Source organism: Seriola dumerili, unplaced genomic scaffold (assembly GCF_002260705.1).
Source record: "Seriola dumerili isolate Sdu_G_001 unplaced genomic scaffold, Sdu_1.0 BDQW01000138.1, whole genome shotgun sequence".
NCBI classification, from domain to species: Eukaryota; Metazoa; Chordata; class Actinopteri; order Carangiformes; family Carangidae; genus Seriola; species Seriola dumerili.
Window position 1 is genome coordinate 3,209,583 of NW_019174393.1, and position 15,664 is coordinate 3,225,246.

General features: G+C 40.7%; 2 protein-coding genes across 3 annotated transcripts in view; one reads left to right on the forward strand and one right to left on the reverse strand.

The window, feature by feature from the left end:
* Window positions 1-586: 586 nt before the first annotated feature.
* proser2 (proline and serine rich 2) lies at window positions 587-8,984 on the forward strand. The gene is made up of 4 exons (XM_022748984.1): window positions 587-660; window positions 1,976-2,154; window positions 5,699-6,014; window positions 6,242-8,984. The coding sequence occupies exons 2-4, from the start codon at window positions 2,077-2,079 to the stop codon at window positions 7,744-7,746; spliced, it is 1,899 nt and encodes a 632-aa protein (XP_022604705.1). The 5' UTR covers window positions 587-660; window positions 1,976-2,076; the 3' UTR covers window positions 7,747-8,984.
* Window positions 8,985-14,288: 5,304 nt separating this feature from the next.
* Window positions 14,289-15,664, reverse strand: part of upf2 (UPF2, regulator of nonsense mediated mRNA decay) — a 20,514-nt gene continuing 19,138 nt past the window's right edge. Inside the window, exon 21 of one of the 2 annotated variants that reach the window (XM_022749511.1) lies at window positions 14,289-14,584. In XM_022749511.1, the coding sequence (XP_022605232.1) occupies window positions 14,578-14,584 (7 nt within the window). In that variant the 3' untranslated portion in view covers window positions 14,289-14,577. Of the gene's footprint in view, window positions 14,588-15,664 lie in introns of both variants that reach the window. The other variant, XM_022749510.1, reaches the window with a different exon arrangement.

Sequence of the window (15,664 nt, forward strand, 5' to 3'; positions counted from 1 at the left end):
TTCCCTTTCTTCAAAATACCCAAATGTTTCTCCCTTGTTCTCCATAGTCTTGTTTTCTTCCACTGTATCTATAGTATCATTTAGAACCAGTAAGTATTTTATTGGTCCCTGAGTCATGCAGCGTAATGACTCTGTGAATCGTGGACTGCGCATTGAAGTGTTGAGCCATAAATATAAGTGATTGCTCAGTGCTAAACAAATCTCTCGGTGAAATGGGTCAAACGGCAAAAAGGGCAAAGGTTAAATATCCTACAGTTCCTGAACCCATCCCAATGAAACTCCGAGATAGGTGTGTGGTGTGAGCGCATTAGATAACTTTCCAGTGTGTCACTATCATCACCTCACACCTGTATGAAACCACACACACACACACACACACACACACACACACACACACACACACACACACACACACACACACACACACACACACACACACACACACACACCCTCCTGACGCTGTGGGCGGAGTCTCTTCGTGACTTAAAACTGGTGCGTAAGGTGCCTGTCATTACGCACACAGAGCTCAGCAGGAGCGCACGAGAGGAGCGCGAAACCACTGGACTGGAAAGATTCTTCCTTAAATCACAGATTGAAGTTGATGCTTCCTCAGTGAAGGAAACTATTGATGTTACGATGAGCGATCTGTGGAGTTGTTGGGTAAGTCGCGTTTAAATATTAATATATTAAACAGTAATAAGTTGTGTATTCTTGCGTACACTGCGAATATACTGTGTTATTTATTACATCATAATAAAAATATCTGTGTCGAAAAATTGAGAAAAATGTATCTCTGATCAATATAAATCAACAATTTAAAAATGGAACAGTTCATAGTTTTCTTTATTTTAATTTCCCAGATTATCAACAAGATTCAGTCAATCTAAGTCACTTTTTCCTTCTCATATTGTTTCATTTTGATATTTTTTAGAGCCTAGAAGAGGTAAAACTATCCAATATTTTACAAGAAGAAAGCAAAAACATGTATTTTTTGCTATTTTGAATGTCATTGTATGTACAGTACACTGTCTCGTACAGAAAACAATGAATTTGGGAGAAATTTAAGGTAGAATAACTTTCTTTGCTGCTGCTGCTGCTGCTGCCTTTTATAACACTAGAATGGGGTTTTTATCTTTTATCCTCACCTTTAGGTTTAATTCATGACCCAGCAGATTTATAAAGATGTTATGTGTTGGTCCAAGCTTGTGAACAAAGTTGCCTTGGCTGCAGACATTATGTTATCATAAGCTGAATGAATGGTATTATTCATATATTCAGTGTTGTTCTTGGCGTCTCAGTTTTCTTTCTGGCGCCTTTTTGTTTTCTGAAGTCTTTATCAGAGCAACATTACACAGGAATGTGTTCAATGGTTTCGGCTCCTGGAGCCTGTTGTGCAGCTCTACCTGTTCAAGGTTAACTGGTCCATCAGGTGTCTCTGTGATGTGATGCTGGGTTGTAAACTTAAGTAACTGAGTACATTTAGTCACTCTGAGGTGTTTTTACCTACTTTTATGCTACTTTATACTTGTATTCCTCTAGATTTCTGAAGGAAACAATTTACTTTTTACTCCATTGCTCTTATCTGACAGACACAGTTATAGATTGTGCATAAAAACACTAATAAACGAATAAAATACAGTAAATTGTTAAATATTAAACCAGTGTTCCTGATATTTTTGGCTTGGATTTCCACTAAGGAGACATTTCCCCATGAAAACTTTTCACATAGTTCCAATTAAATTATTGTTTGATAATATTTTTGTTCCTATTAATCATTTCAATTCAGTTCTGATACTTTAAATACATTTAAATGATAATAATTTTTAACTGAAGTAGGATTTTTAAAGCAGGACTTCTACTTGTACAGGAGTATTTTTACATTCTTGTATCAGTTTCCTTTGACCTTGAGTAACCTCTCCCTGAGGTCAGTTGAATGTCACCTGTTTGACGCCTGGTCCCTCCTCTGCGTCTCCAGACTCTACAGAAGATTCGATGATTCTTCGGAGCGAGACCAGATGAGATCCGCGAGCACTGGACCCATCCTGAGATGTGCAGCTGACCTCTGACCCTCGTACCATGGACGTCCGTCTGCAGGCCAACCCTCAGCTCCACTACACAGTCAACGGGGGGGCCGGCCGAAACCCCAGGCTTGGTGTAAGTATCTGAAAACAAAATCGAGGTTAATCAGGACCAGATTGAGAGTGAACACACTTGAGATCTGCTTTGCAGGGTAAAACATCTTCAGTTTACGTAGATATTAAAAGGCAGTTACATAATAAATAATAATAATCATCATCATGTTTTATATTTTAGTCTAGAGGTAAGAATCATGGTAATTAACAAGATGGGAAAGAAAGGAACAAGTTTTCGGTCTGAGACTAGACGTCATTCAGAGGATATTCACCAATGAACTACAGCGTGCAGCTATATATGTTGCATCCACGTCATATGGGATTCAACCTACCAAGCCATTTGTTTGCAAAAAAACACTCTTAATATGTGAATGTGAATGTTACAAATAAAGTTACAGATAAAGTTAAATTCATAACATTTCAGCGTTTAACAACAGACTTTGCCATCACTTCTCTACTTTTATCAGAGTTTGCAGAAAACTTGGATGAAGTCTTGGATGTTGACATTTATGATATTTACAGGTGGGGAAACTGATAATTACGATAACTTTGATATGACGTGAACGTGGCATTAGCCTAGCTTAGCATAAAGACGGAACGCAGGGTTGTTTCTTGGACACTTTCTGACACATAATCTGGCGTAAAACCACAATGTGTTTCTTCTACACTTTGTGTATTTACACACAACACATACTTTCGACAGAGCTGCCAGATTTGAGAGCGTTATCAATCCTTTCATCTAACTCTTGGCAAGGAAGCAAAGCAATTAGCCCGTCTATACTATTCCTATAAGTCCCACCTAAATAATTATCATCTACAATAGAGTAGATTTATTGGCTGTTGCCAGGACAATTGCTGCTGTATAGGGGACACAGGTTTGTATAGAGTCATCTTAAACACAGTAAACACACTCAGCATATCAGATGAACAACTGATTACACAAATCTCTGCGCTGTGTTTACACAATGCACCCAGTCACCACAGACGCTGAGAAATTACACCTGCTTAATCCCTTCGCATGCCTCGGGGATGACATTTATTATCAACGCATAACACGGCCAAACCGGTCGAGCTGCAGTTTTCTAGGTCCTGAGCTGCTTCACGACAATGTGCACCATTCAGTCCAGCTGAAACCGGAACATGTTTATCTCCTGTGGTTTCAGTTGGGTGTTGCTGCAGGTGTCTTTTGTGTGTCTGTCTGTATGTGTAAAGCAAAACAAGGCTCTCGGTAACCTTGTTGTGGCGCCAACACCGATGTCAGCAACAAACTCTGTTTGCCCTGTCAACCACGAGCTGAAGGTCATCACCTTGAAAACAGCTCAAATAAGCAGCTTCCTTCAGGCTGGTGGTTGTGTAATTGTAGTAAAACATGGCATGGGATCAAAACAACCTGTGAGATGTTCTATTCATCGTTGTACAAGTTCTGTTTATACACTTCAAGGAAAAACAGTAATTCCACTTTCGCCTTATGTTTGTAAATTTCCTCCCTAGTTCTGAATAGTTGGTTCAGACTGGTCACTAGTGAACTTATTAAGTTATAAGGAACAGATTTGGGAATGCTCTTATTTGCTTTCTTTGTGAGAGTTAGATAAGATGATAGTCATATCTGTAGCAGCAGCTGGTTAGCTTAGCTTAGCATAAACACTGGAAACAGAGGGAAACATGAAGCTTGGTTCTGCCCAAATGTAACAAAATCCACCTAACAGCTATGTGTTTTTAATTAACACATTATATCTCTTTACAAAAACCAAAGCAAGAAGCTGGAGTCAGGATGTGGTTAGCTTAGCTTAGCATTAAGACTGGAAGCATAGGGAAACAGCTAGCCTCACTCTGTCCTAAGTAAAAAAGAAAAATCACCCATCAGCACCTCTGGAGCTCAGTGATTAACCGGCTGTATATTGTCTGTTTAATCTGTTCGCAAACAGGGATGGCAAAACTACATTTTGTGGTTTTATGAGAAGTTAAGACTTCTATCAACTGCAAATAGGTAGGTAGGAAACAGTTTTGGTTTTGGTCTTTGTGCGCGATGGCTCCAAACGTGGCAACCTCACAGCAACAAGAAGACTTTGGGACAGTCACTGTGCCCAGATTCTTTGCCAAGAAATAGTTCCAGCGCATAACTCCTCCTAAAACCACAAACAGTGTTTTCACATTTCTGTTTGTGTACATATTAAACAAATGTTATTTTTTAATTTTCTAAAGGGAATGCATTGATAAAAAGTAGAGGAGAGAAAGGTTTCTGTAGAGTTCTACCTATGTGCTCATGCCTGCAGGGAATGAGTATGCCAACAGCTAAATTAATTTGTTTGTTTACCATTTAAGCATCACTAAAAGTGAAATATCAAAGGTATTAAAACTAGATTTTGACACCATTTACGTCTACAAGGTTTCGTACAATTACCAGTTTTGTTGTAATGTTGTAAAAGGAGCATGAAAACAGATTTTACTGCACATACTTTACTCGTTATGTAGTAGGTTTTCTTTGAAAAGGTTCCAGTCCTTCTTTCACAGCGGCTTATTTTTAGGTCCACGACACATTGTTACAGGGGGTTACCTATTCCCTACAGCCATGTGGTTTAGTTTAAATAGGTGGACTTGATCTTTATCAGGACTGAAAAAAAGACCACAAAGTGAAGCAGCAAAATCAGTAGTCACAGTGTGTTGTTACTGGATAACCCATTGTGTTGTTTCTCAGTGGCAGCACTGTGTGAAGCAGGACAGGTAGCTGTGGAGGTGAAGCACAGATGGGGAGAGGCAAGGAGGGAGGGGCAACAGAAGAGAGGGGCATTTGAGCTAAATATAGGGTGGGAAAGAGGTTTGGAGGGTTGGGATGCAGGAACAAACAGGCCTGTGTTCACTCTGTACACACGGCTACTGTATGAGAAAGTCATAGTGGATGATTTGCACCGTGGTGACAAGAAAGGTTGAAGACGAGTCTGGTGCTTCTTTACTAAACATTAAAATCGGAAAGTAGAAGAGCAGCTTGAAATAATGATACTGAAGAAGTGGAGTCACAAGTTTTAACTGGTTAATACCAGATTCAACTTTTTATGACATACAACAATTTACTCGATGAAGATATTCTTACATCTAAATGTTTTAGGCGCGGGTGCCTTGGAAAGTGTCACTTGAGTCTTGAAAAGAAGAATATCCCGCACACTGCTCTTTCTCAGCTTCACCATTTATTGATCATCCAAACATTTCGTCGGAAGTCTAGAGAAGCCAAAGGTCTAGAGATGCAAATGTTTCAGTCTCTCCAGACCTTCGTCAGACTGCTGATCAAGAGCAGTGTGCAGGATATTCTTCTTTTATATGACAAGTACAACAAAATTATACTTGAGTAAATGTACTTATTTACTTTCCACTACTGGCTCATATCTAAGTACCATGACTGATTGGATTCCTGAATATCAAGGGGCTGGAAACCACCCAGACGAAGGCAGGATAGTGAGCGTGGTGTATGTAGCCTGCACTGGTTTGCATCTCGCTCTGTGTGCATTGTCAACGTTAGAAAAAAATGACATTACACCATATAAATAATAGTTTCTGTGCTTTGGCCGTGACAGGAAGACAATGCTCTGCAGTTTCTGAGCCAAGAGGAGCAGGAGTGCATCCAGTTCTTCGAGGACACCATCGACTCTTTGGAGGAGGGTCTGAGCGAGGACGACCAGAGGTCCGGGCAGATGAAGCCTGCCGCAAGCAGCAGCGGTCCTGTCGAAGAGATGGACAGATGCCTAACCTCGAGCCCCAAACCTGCAGTCACTGTGTCTTCCCTCGTGGCCAGACCTCTCAGTCCCAAAGACCAGGATATTATAGACCTGGTCCGCCCAGAACCGGACTTGGTGATGACGAAAGAGCCAATCTTTAATCCCACCACTCCAGGTAGAGTACTGCAGTTGGTTCTTGTATGAATCAAGGTACCAAACACAATAAAGAATACTTCATTTATTTATTGGCCTACAGTCACTTCAATATATTAAGTCTAAAAATACTGGAATCAGCCTGTGAAATCGTTACCATGGTACGTTTGGAGGTTGCTAAAAACCCCCCAAAAAGAGCCAAAACTCAAGTCGTTATCAGATTTTCACCTTGCAATTTGTTCCTCCCAGATTTTCAGAGTATGTTGCCGACCCCTGAAAGCCACTTCGAGATAAAGCCGTGGCGTGATTCGATGGACAGCTTGCCTTCAGAGTACAACCCTCCCTTACCAAGTGGCAGCTATGGGCCGACAGACAGCCACTCCTCCTACCACCCTCCAGGCTGTATTCCCACTCCGGTTCTGATTGCCCAGAAGATAGCTGAGAACCAGGCAGGTGGAACCTCCACTTTGCTTCCCTCCTCACTCCTCCACCGCCGCAGCCTCGACTATGAAAACCCACCGAGCTACAGCGCAGATCCTCCCGTGAAACAGGGTCCTCCTACCTCTGCTAAGCCGCCCCGCTTCCCTGCTAACATCAGCATGATACTCAGCAGCAAGGAGCATCAGAACCAGTCTCTGGCTAATGTGAACATCCACGAGAGACGGGCACAAATGCTGGCAAACCTCACAGGGACAACCCACCCTCTGCTGCAGGAAGATCCTCAGCAGGCTGTGGAGCAGAAGGCTCGAAATATTCCCACTCGCAGCATTTCCTTCAGGGACCCAACACCCGACAAATCCAGGATGGAGGCCTTGTCTAAGTTGGGCCTAAACAGGAACCGAGCCATGTCTGGGTGTACGTCGCTCCTTCCTAACAGTACCATGCTGGATGCTCTTGCGGGTGCAGAAACCAGTGCCAAACCTCTTGAAGCCAGTGTTCCCCCAACAACAGAAACCAGCACCAAATTGCCAGAAGCCAATGTTACAACATCACCTCTGAGCCAGAGTCACAGCGACAAAAAAGCAGAGATTCTGCGGACAAATTCCCTCAGGAGCCAGGAACACAGAAACCCCCAACCGAGCCCCTCACCTCCAGCAGTGACACAAAGCAGTTACCACCCGCCTCCTTTGGAAAACAAGGCATCTGTCCCCCCTCCACCTGAGCTCACCTTGCTGGAATTTAACAGCTACGGAGGGAAATCCATCGTGGTCAACCGCTCTCTTTCCTCCAGGAGCGAACCTGAAACCCATCCAACCAGCCATGAATCCAAAATCCTCCCACCTGCACTGGCTAACCCCAGCGAGTTCAACACCTACGGGGGAAAGACCAAAGTTATGACCCCTGTTTCCGTAACCGTGACCAGGAACGACCTTCCTGACATCCTCAGCTCCCATATTGACAAGAGTCAAACCTTGCCCGCCAAATCAGAGCCGCTGCCCATTGAACTTAACAGTTATGGAGGAAAGAGCCGGACCATCAACCCTTCCGTCGGGTTAAATCGCCCTTCAGAAAGCTCAGCAAAGAGTTTCAAAGCTCCGGTGCCAACCCCGGCCCCAAGACCTCCTCGTCACTCCTACCATGGCGCCATTACTCCCCCGAAAGCAGCACAACGAGCCTTGTCCCCTGATCATAAGCGGAAGTCTGCCTCCATGTTTCGTCCCCAGGGCATCACCGTGCAGTTTTCTGGACGAGGGGCGACGAACGAATCACGCAGGGAGGCGCTGAAGAAACTGGGGCTGCTGAAAGACTCTTGAAAAACTTTGTCGAACCTGAATCTCTGGTGCGTACCTGCTGGTGTGGGTGGTATGCTGGAAGTTTCTCCATGTGTAGCTGAGCTCGAGGCGTGGTTGGAGAGAGGCATACTTTTACAGAGGAATGAGGCCGGATCCTGTGATAGACCTGCACAGCCAGTTCTCAATTCCTCCATAAAGAAAAACTGACAAACAAGTATGGCACTGTGCAGCTGCTGCACACTCAACACTGTTTTGACGACAAAAGTCTTAACAGATTTTGCCTCTGACCCAAGACATCATATACCTCTTTTGGGACAATCTGATGCTGTAAAGAGAAACATCACAAAAGAGGCTGATTGTGAACAGCTAGATTTATTTTAAAACTGGGCCCCACTTCTGAAAAACATCTTATTGTCAACAGACCCAACGAAAAGACCTGAAACCGACAACGTGTTAGTGTGAGGCACTCAGCTCCAAGCCACGAATGAACCAATTATACTGAGGATGTAAATCCTACAAAAGAAAAAAACAACTCAAAAAATTCCTTATTCATTTCCTTAAAGAACTGGGGACTGTAGTTTTTAAAAAAACGTCACTCTGACTGGAGGAAATAGTGCATTTGTTATGGGACTTTGCCTTAAGATGCTCTTTGGAAAGGGGCCCATAATATAAGTTTTATATAATATTTTTATGTCAACAATAAGGCTGGATCCTCAGTTGGGCAAAGCTGGCATTTGTTTTTTTTTTGAGGCTTTATGTTGTTTCAAAATCTAGTTTTAATACCATTATTACATCAGATTTTAATTGAATTTGTTCTTAATGAAAGTCACAGAAACTAACTGACACCCTGCAAACTTGGGGCATGTTTGTAGTCCAGAATAGGATTGTTAATGGGGGGCTCTGGGGAATGTATGGCATATATATATATGATGAGGGAAACCAGGGAGGCACAGAGCTCAGTTTAGCTGCAGGGTTAGCAGGTTATTCAGGCTGCAAATTGTATTTTACGTCGTTAAAAATTAGAAAAGAAAAAAAAAGAAAATTGAAAACAACAAACCCTCACCACATACTCAGAAAACACCTCCTGACTATTGTTTAAGTATATCTTTTGTTTTACGGTGTCACCTCCCCTCTCATAAGTGAAATTATTTTTCATACCCAGGCTGTGAAGTGTTTATCACCTCTGTTACATGGGAACCTTCTTCTCTGTTTTCACTGGTTTTTGGGCATTTTTAGTCAGCAGGGAGTGTGGGTCTTTTTTTTTTCTGCTTTCTGGGGCGAGAACAAAGTTGAAAGCACTTTTCTCAAGAGGAATTTTATTACGTCTGACATATTGTGACAGTTATAAAGAGGCTTGTGTTGGCGTCCCGGACTAATGATGGTGCAGGAGTCGAAGTGAAGAAGGAGCGGGGAGGGGAGGGGGGGCGTAAAGCCGAGTTGAGCTGGAGGATATTTTTACTCCGTGGACAAAACCTCCCACGCCAAACCACAGACTGTGGAATGGGTTTGCGGGCAGGACTTTTATTTTTTCTTTACTACGCGGAGGGAGATGTTTAAAACTGCTCTTTAGGGATGGGCGGGCACATGGCATTGTACAAAACACAAGCACTAAAACCACAGAGTCTAGAAATACATCCTGGGTCACTTATGTGTTTTCATTCCTGTCAAGCTGTTGTCGATATCTTTGCCGTTTCTGACATTTGCAAGTGTGTTATTTAACTGTCTCTGTCTGTGTGTGTGTGTGTGTGTGTGTGTGTGTGTGTGTGTGTGTGTGTGTGTGTGTGTGTGTTAAATCCGGACTCCGGCCTCTGTAGTTCGGCTACAGTAACTTTTGAAGTACATTTGGTTTCACACAGGGACGAACTCCTGTGTGAATTTTTTTTTATTTTTGTGAATTTGTTTACAGACTCCGGTTCTCTGTAGTTTCAGCTACAGTCATTTTTGAAGTATCTAATGGTGCATACACACAGTGTGCGACTACAGGTTGTATAACACACCCCACTGTGTCTGCAGAGTGGACAGATCTGCACAGACTGGGATATAAAAAAAAAGAAAGAAAAGAAAAGTGCATCCATGTGTGGGGAAGCGGGACGATCAGTGTCCGTGTGGACGTCGCTGCTATGGGACAACAGCCTGGTCGACTTTCTGACTTTTGAAATGTCCACATTATATATTGTATATACTCTACATAATGTGTGTAATGTTGAATTTTTGTCAGTCATTAAAAACAGAATAATCAAAACTTCTCTCCGCTTGTTTTTCTTTCATTAACTCTGGAACGTGAAGAGTGAACAGGTGCTGTTCAATGATTGGCCACAGCTGGGGAATATTTCACCTGAGTGGAGACTCAGAGGACGTTTGAAGGTGATGAGGCACTTAAAAGGGGCAGTAAAGAACATCTGGACCTGTATCTATCACTGCTGCCAGTGAAATCTTGGACTTGAGTGAAAGATAAAAGTTAAAAACTTAGATTTTTACTGCAACTCACAAACTTCAGAAAAATAAAAACTGTTTATCAAACTTCTGTTGACTTAAAAATGTCGATAACACGGTTGATAATGATAATAATAATAATAATAATTACACATTTGCTGAAGCAGTGTAATTAACAGTAGAGTATCTTCAGTATTTGAAGCACAACTCTTCTAACATTAATTTGATTTACAATCACTGTCTGAGCATCTTCATCGTCTGCACTCGTCAGTGTGAAACTAAAGTCTCATTATCAAGCTGTTTTCTTTTTTACCTCCAATGTGACTTCAAATTTTAAAGTAAAGGGAAATTTGGGGAAATAGAATCGTTGGGGTCGTTTTTTCTTTCTTTTTATCGTAACATGTTTTTAATGAAGTTTGTTTTTTCTTTTTACCTTCCCCCGTGTTTCACATTGGACTCGTTGTGTGTTGAACATCAGCAGCACAGAGGCAAACTGTCTGCACTGTAGACTGTTACGTAACACTTCAACACAGAGGGTTCTTTACTGAGGAGAGCTGCTGCGCTCAGGGAGTGTGTGTGTGTGTGTGTGTGTGTGTGTGTTTCCTAGAGCAGGAGGGCATCTGGATCATCTGTGGGTGTGTCTCAGGGTGACTGTCGTGTCTCTTATAATGAGTGAACATATATCTCTGGTCCGTCTTTAACGGGGAGACGTGTCAAAGTCTGGTCAGACCACATTCTCTATTCTGGTTTACATCGCAAATGTTCCTGACTCGTGTTTCATAAAATAAACTGTCTCACCTGTGGGACACGTCGGTTCTTGGTAGTCCTACTTCTGGTCTGCGCTGGACTCGGTCTTCACACACACCTCAACACTTTCTACATTGTTTTAAAAGCTTTAGAGTCTCTTGGTTCTGTCTGTGTAAAGCTTTTCAGGATCCTCACATCACTGCAGCTGTCGACACAGGAAAAAGTAAATTAAAGTGTTTACCACACAAAGAATCTTACTACACACTCGTTACTCCCTTTTCATGTCAAACAAACAAACATTTCCACCATGTTTGTGTCTCTCCGACGTTGGTTCTCTCTCTTCTCCTCATTCTGACATTTTGGTTGTAAAATTTAAAGAGTTCTTTCAGAGGAGACTTTACTTTTGGGCTTGTGCATAAAAATGTAGGTTAGAAAAATTAACAAAGGTCTGTTGTTTTAGTTTATATTTTTCCTCACTTGTTTTGAAAATTGTGTTTTATTAAATTTGCTTCATATTTTTCTGTGTGAAGTAATCTGAGCTTTTTTTTTTTCTTTTTTTTTTTACAATTTTTTGATATTTTTTAGATCAAAAAACAAATTGATTAATTGAGAAAATCATTAGCAGATTAATAAATAATGAAAATAATTGCTAGCTGTAGCCCTGAAAGTAACTTTACTTCATAGTAACAATCATTTCATCATAGAAGATGATTATTATTATTGTCATCTGACAGTTATTGTCTTTGATAACTGATTGTTCGGTGGATAAAATGTTAGAAAACAGTGAAATATGTAAATCCTTATTTCCTGAAGCTCAAGTAGATATATTCAAATTAATTTTTTTCTGACAAAAAGTGAAAAAACAAAACAATTTTGAGTTTATTATTATAGAAAACTGGAATTTTAGTTAATATTCACATTTGATAATAACAATCATTATCAGTTATCAAAATTAATTTTTCTTTCTCTTCAGTGCTCATTGGTTTCGTAACGGGGGGTCAAAAAGAAACAACTAATTTGACCCCTCTGGGCCCCCGTACGATGTTAATGATGTTTAGCAGTGTCCTACATATGCAGCGTTCAGAGGCGGGAGCAGGAACTGAGGAAATACTTATGTTTGCTGCCTTGTAATTAGACCTTGACAAACAGGCCGCACCCTCTCAAACACGCACACGCCATCGACACACGACTGACCTGATTCACAGACATCGTCTTCATATATTTTATTGTGATAATTTCTGTCCGCCATGAGCCGAAAACACAAAAGCTGGAAGCTGCTACTGTTTTCTTTTGCTTGCAGGAAAAACAACGATAGTTTTTTTTTTTTTAATCTAGACACAGACAAACTAGATTAGAGCCACTGTCGGACGCTTTTACTACAGAAGACACAGAGCTGGTGCAGAAAAAGGCCCATGCAGCAGAATACAGAGCACATTTATCCATCTACAGGCTCCACAGATAAAATGAATCTAAAATATAGTCACTGTCGTCACTAAGGAAGACTCTCAGGCACACGGTTATCCATTTGTCCAAAAAAAAAAACACGTTACACTACACAAATCCAAATCAAAGCAAGCTGAATATTGTCAAAACTAACTCTTAGATGCTCCTGATTCTGGAGAAAAAAAAAACAAACAAGAAAAAAAAAAAAAAACATCTAATGAGACAGAAGTTGGAAAAAGTGACGATTATGTACACTCAGGTGTCCATCAGTGTGAGCAGGTCACATGACGCCGTCAGGTTTCCAGATCTTCAAGGAGTGTGAACGAGGCCGAGATGGGAAAGCGTCTGATGGAGTCAGACTCTGGTTCTGGTTGATTCAGATTCAGAGTTTTTTTTTTTGTTTTTTTTGTTTTAAAGTAGTAAACAGTTTTTTTTTTTTCGCTCATGTTTCCCTGCTCCATTTGTAGCTAAGTGATGAGAAGACCGACACCACTATCATGTCTGCAGGTAAATGTGAAGCTAAGACCAGCAGCCAGTTAGCTTAGCTTAGCTTAGCACAAAGACTGGAAACAGAAACTTTTCCAGAACAAATGTTGTTTTAGTTTCAGCACCTCGAGCTCCGACTTTTATCTCTGCAGTCTGGTGTTTTATACCCCAAACAATTCATCGATTAACTGAGGAAATAAACTGCAGATTAATTGATAATTAAAATAATCGCAACCCTCCCAAAAAAAAAAGACAAATGATTAATCTATTATCTGAGTATTTATCTGTCAATCGATTCAGCTCTGATTAACATCTAAACTTAACTAACTGCCTCAGATCAGTTTATTTTCTCTCTAATTAGTGACAAATTAAACAGTAGAAACAGATAATAACAGACCAATTAAATATAGTGTTACCACATCGTTAAGTGCTGGTGAGGTGTTTATGACAGTAGAACATTTACAGTTTACAAGTGTCATAAAGGCAGTGACAGGCGCAATGAGGTGCAATGATTAGTTGATTAATCAATTAGTTGACTGACAGAAAATTAATTACTTTTCCTAGATAGAAGTTTATAATTTGGGACTGATTATAGATAAAATAGACAATCACATAATCTGCTGCTGTTTTGATAACTGATTAATCTTTTTAGCAATTTTTCAAGCAAAAACTCCCACAATGCACTGCTTCCAGCTTCTCAAATGTGAAAATTTGCTTTCTTTGCTTTATTTGTCAGTAAAATATTATTATTTTATATTATTATAATATTTTGGGTTTTTTTGACAGTTGGTTGAATCAAATAAGAAGTTTTAATACATTTTAAAACATCTGCTTAAGATGTGGGGACATTATAACGGCCATTTTTCAGTGTTTTCTGACGATTCATTAAGAAAATAACCTGCAGATTGATCGATATTGACAATAATAAGTGGTGATGCACCACTCTGAATCTAGAACAAGAGGACCAAACCATCAGTCACTTTTCCACCTTTTCAACCTCATAATTTGTCCGTGTATAAAACATCATCGTCTTCCTCTGCGTCACTGGGCGAACAGTCTGTGAACACACGACCAGTGTTAAATCCTCGCACTCCCGTCCTTCGTCTCCGTCACAGCGCTGCTTCAGACCGAGCAGACGTGTTCCCGAGTCCAAAATAAAAAAAAAACAAAAAACTAATGAGAAAAAAAAAAAATCTGTATCTTTTGCTAGTCTTGTGTAAATTTTTTTACCCACTCGCAGGTTTTTAACTCCTAAATATGAGTCGCTTTTTCCTCCAGCTGGTGCGACGGCGGGAGGTGATCCGTTCATCCCCCCCCGCCCTTCCTGTCCGTTTCGCCATCAGTCGGCCGGTCAGGTGTTCAGTCATCTTTGTAGTTGGTCCAGACAGTTGTGTGTGTGTTTTTTTTGTCATCTCAGGCAACAGACAAAAAAGAAAAGAGAGCCATCTGTCTGACCTTTGACCTCTGAACCCCCCCCCTCCCCTCCAGGCTCCCGGTTGTTGTCTCTCCTCCTCAGGCTTCGGGCCCCTCAGCGGGGTAAGAGTGTGTTTTCAGGTCAGGGGGGGGTGTGTGTGTGGTCTGGTCCCGGCATCATCAGTGGGTGTCTGGAGGACTCGTTCCCCGTTGTGGACCGGTTTCCTCTCCGATCTTCTCTTTCTCTCTCTCTCTCGCTCTCTCTCTCTCTCTCGCTTGTTCATTTGCTCTCTTGCTCGCTCGTTCGCTCAGCCCGGGCCCAGACTCCGATCAGCGTCTCCTGGAGGACAGAGCAGGACATTTACTGTAGAGGTGCTGAGCAACAGGAACACATTTAGAGTTTCATTAAATCAAACACTGTTTTTAGTCATGAGTCACTTTATTTTAGTCACTAATTTTATTGTATCTTTATTGTAAATTGTATTTTATTCTATATTATCTGTTATTTTGTTATTCATTTCTTATATATATGTGTGTATTTTTTGTTTGTTAATGTTATTATAGCTTTTTAAATACATTTATTGTATTTCATTGTTGGCTTTGTCCTTTTTTGTTATTCAGTCATCTGTAAAGCACTTGTATGAAAACTGCTGCACAAATAAAGTTTGATTGATTGATTATATTGGTTTTCACTGCTGGTGGTGGAGTTCGGTATTCCCTGCATTAATCCATCATTTAATCTGTTTCCTGTTCACTCTCCGACAGTAGCTGAACAGTATTTGAACACAGCTGTCTTTTTACGAGATTTTTTTTTTGTCAGTGAATGAGTTTTACATCCGCCAGAAAGGGTCAGTGAACACATCACCGACATGTCATCACCTTTTAAGTTGATATGGTGAATTTATAATCAGACAATCTCTGTAGGTTCGTTGTGACTTCATACATTGTTATAAAAATATTGATTGCAGCTGCTTTAAGGATTATAGCTTTAACGTTTCTCCATTATCGGAGTGACGAAGATCAATTAAAAATCTGCCTATGCATAAAATAACTACATATGTATAATCCAGTAAATTCAATCCCTGACAAATTTCTTTTCCTGCCTCTGCTCTGCTTTTATTATCTTTTTATATTTTACTGTATTAAAAAAAAAACAAAAAGATAAAAATCTTTTTCCCTCCAAAAACGTTCACCGTTATAAAAACATATGGAATATTAGTATCAAACGACAGCACCAAAGCAAAAGCGAGATTTTTGTCTTTCGATAAATTTCTGCCTCCGACCGACACAATCTGCCACTTTAACACATTAAAGCAAAAATCCAACATTGCCATATAACTGCTCAGTGACTTGCAGCATTACCTGCAGCGGTCTGACGGTTTATACTGTCTCTGGATATCAAACTGACAAGAACTGA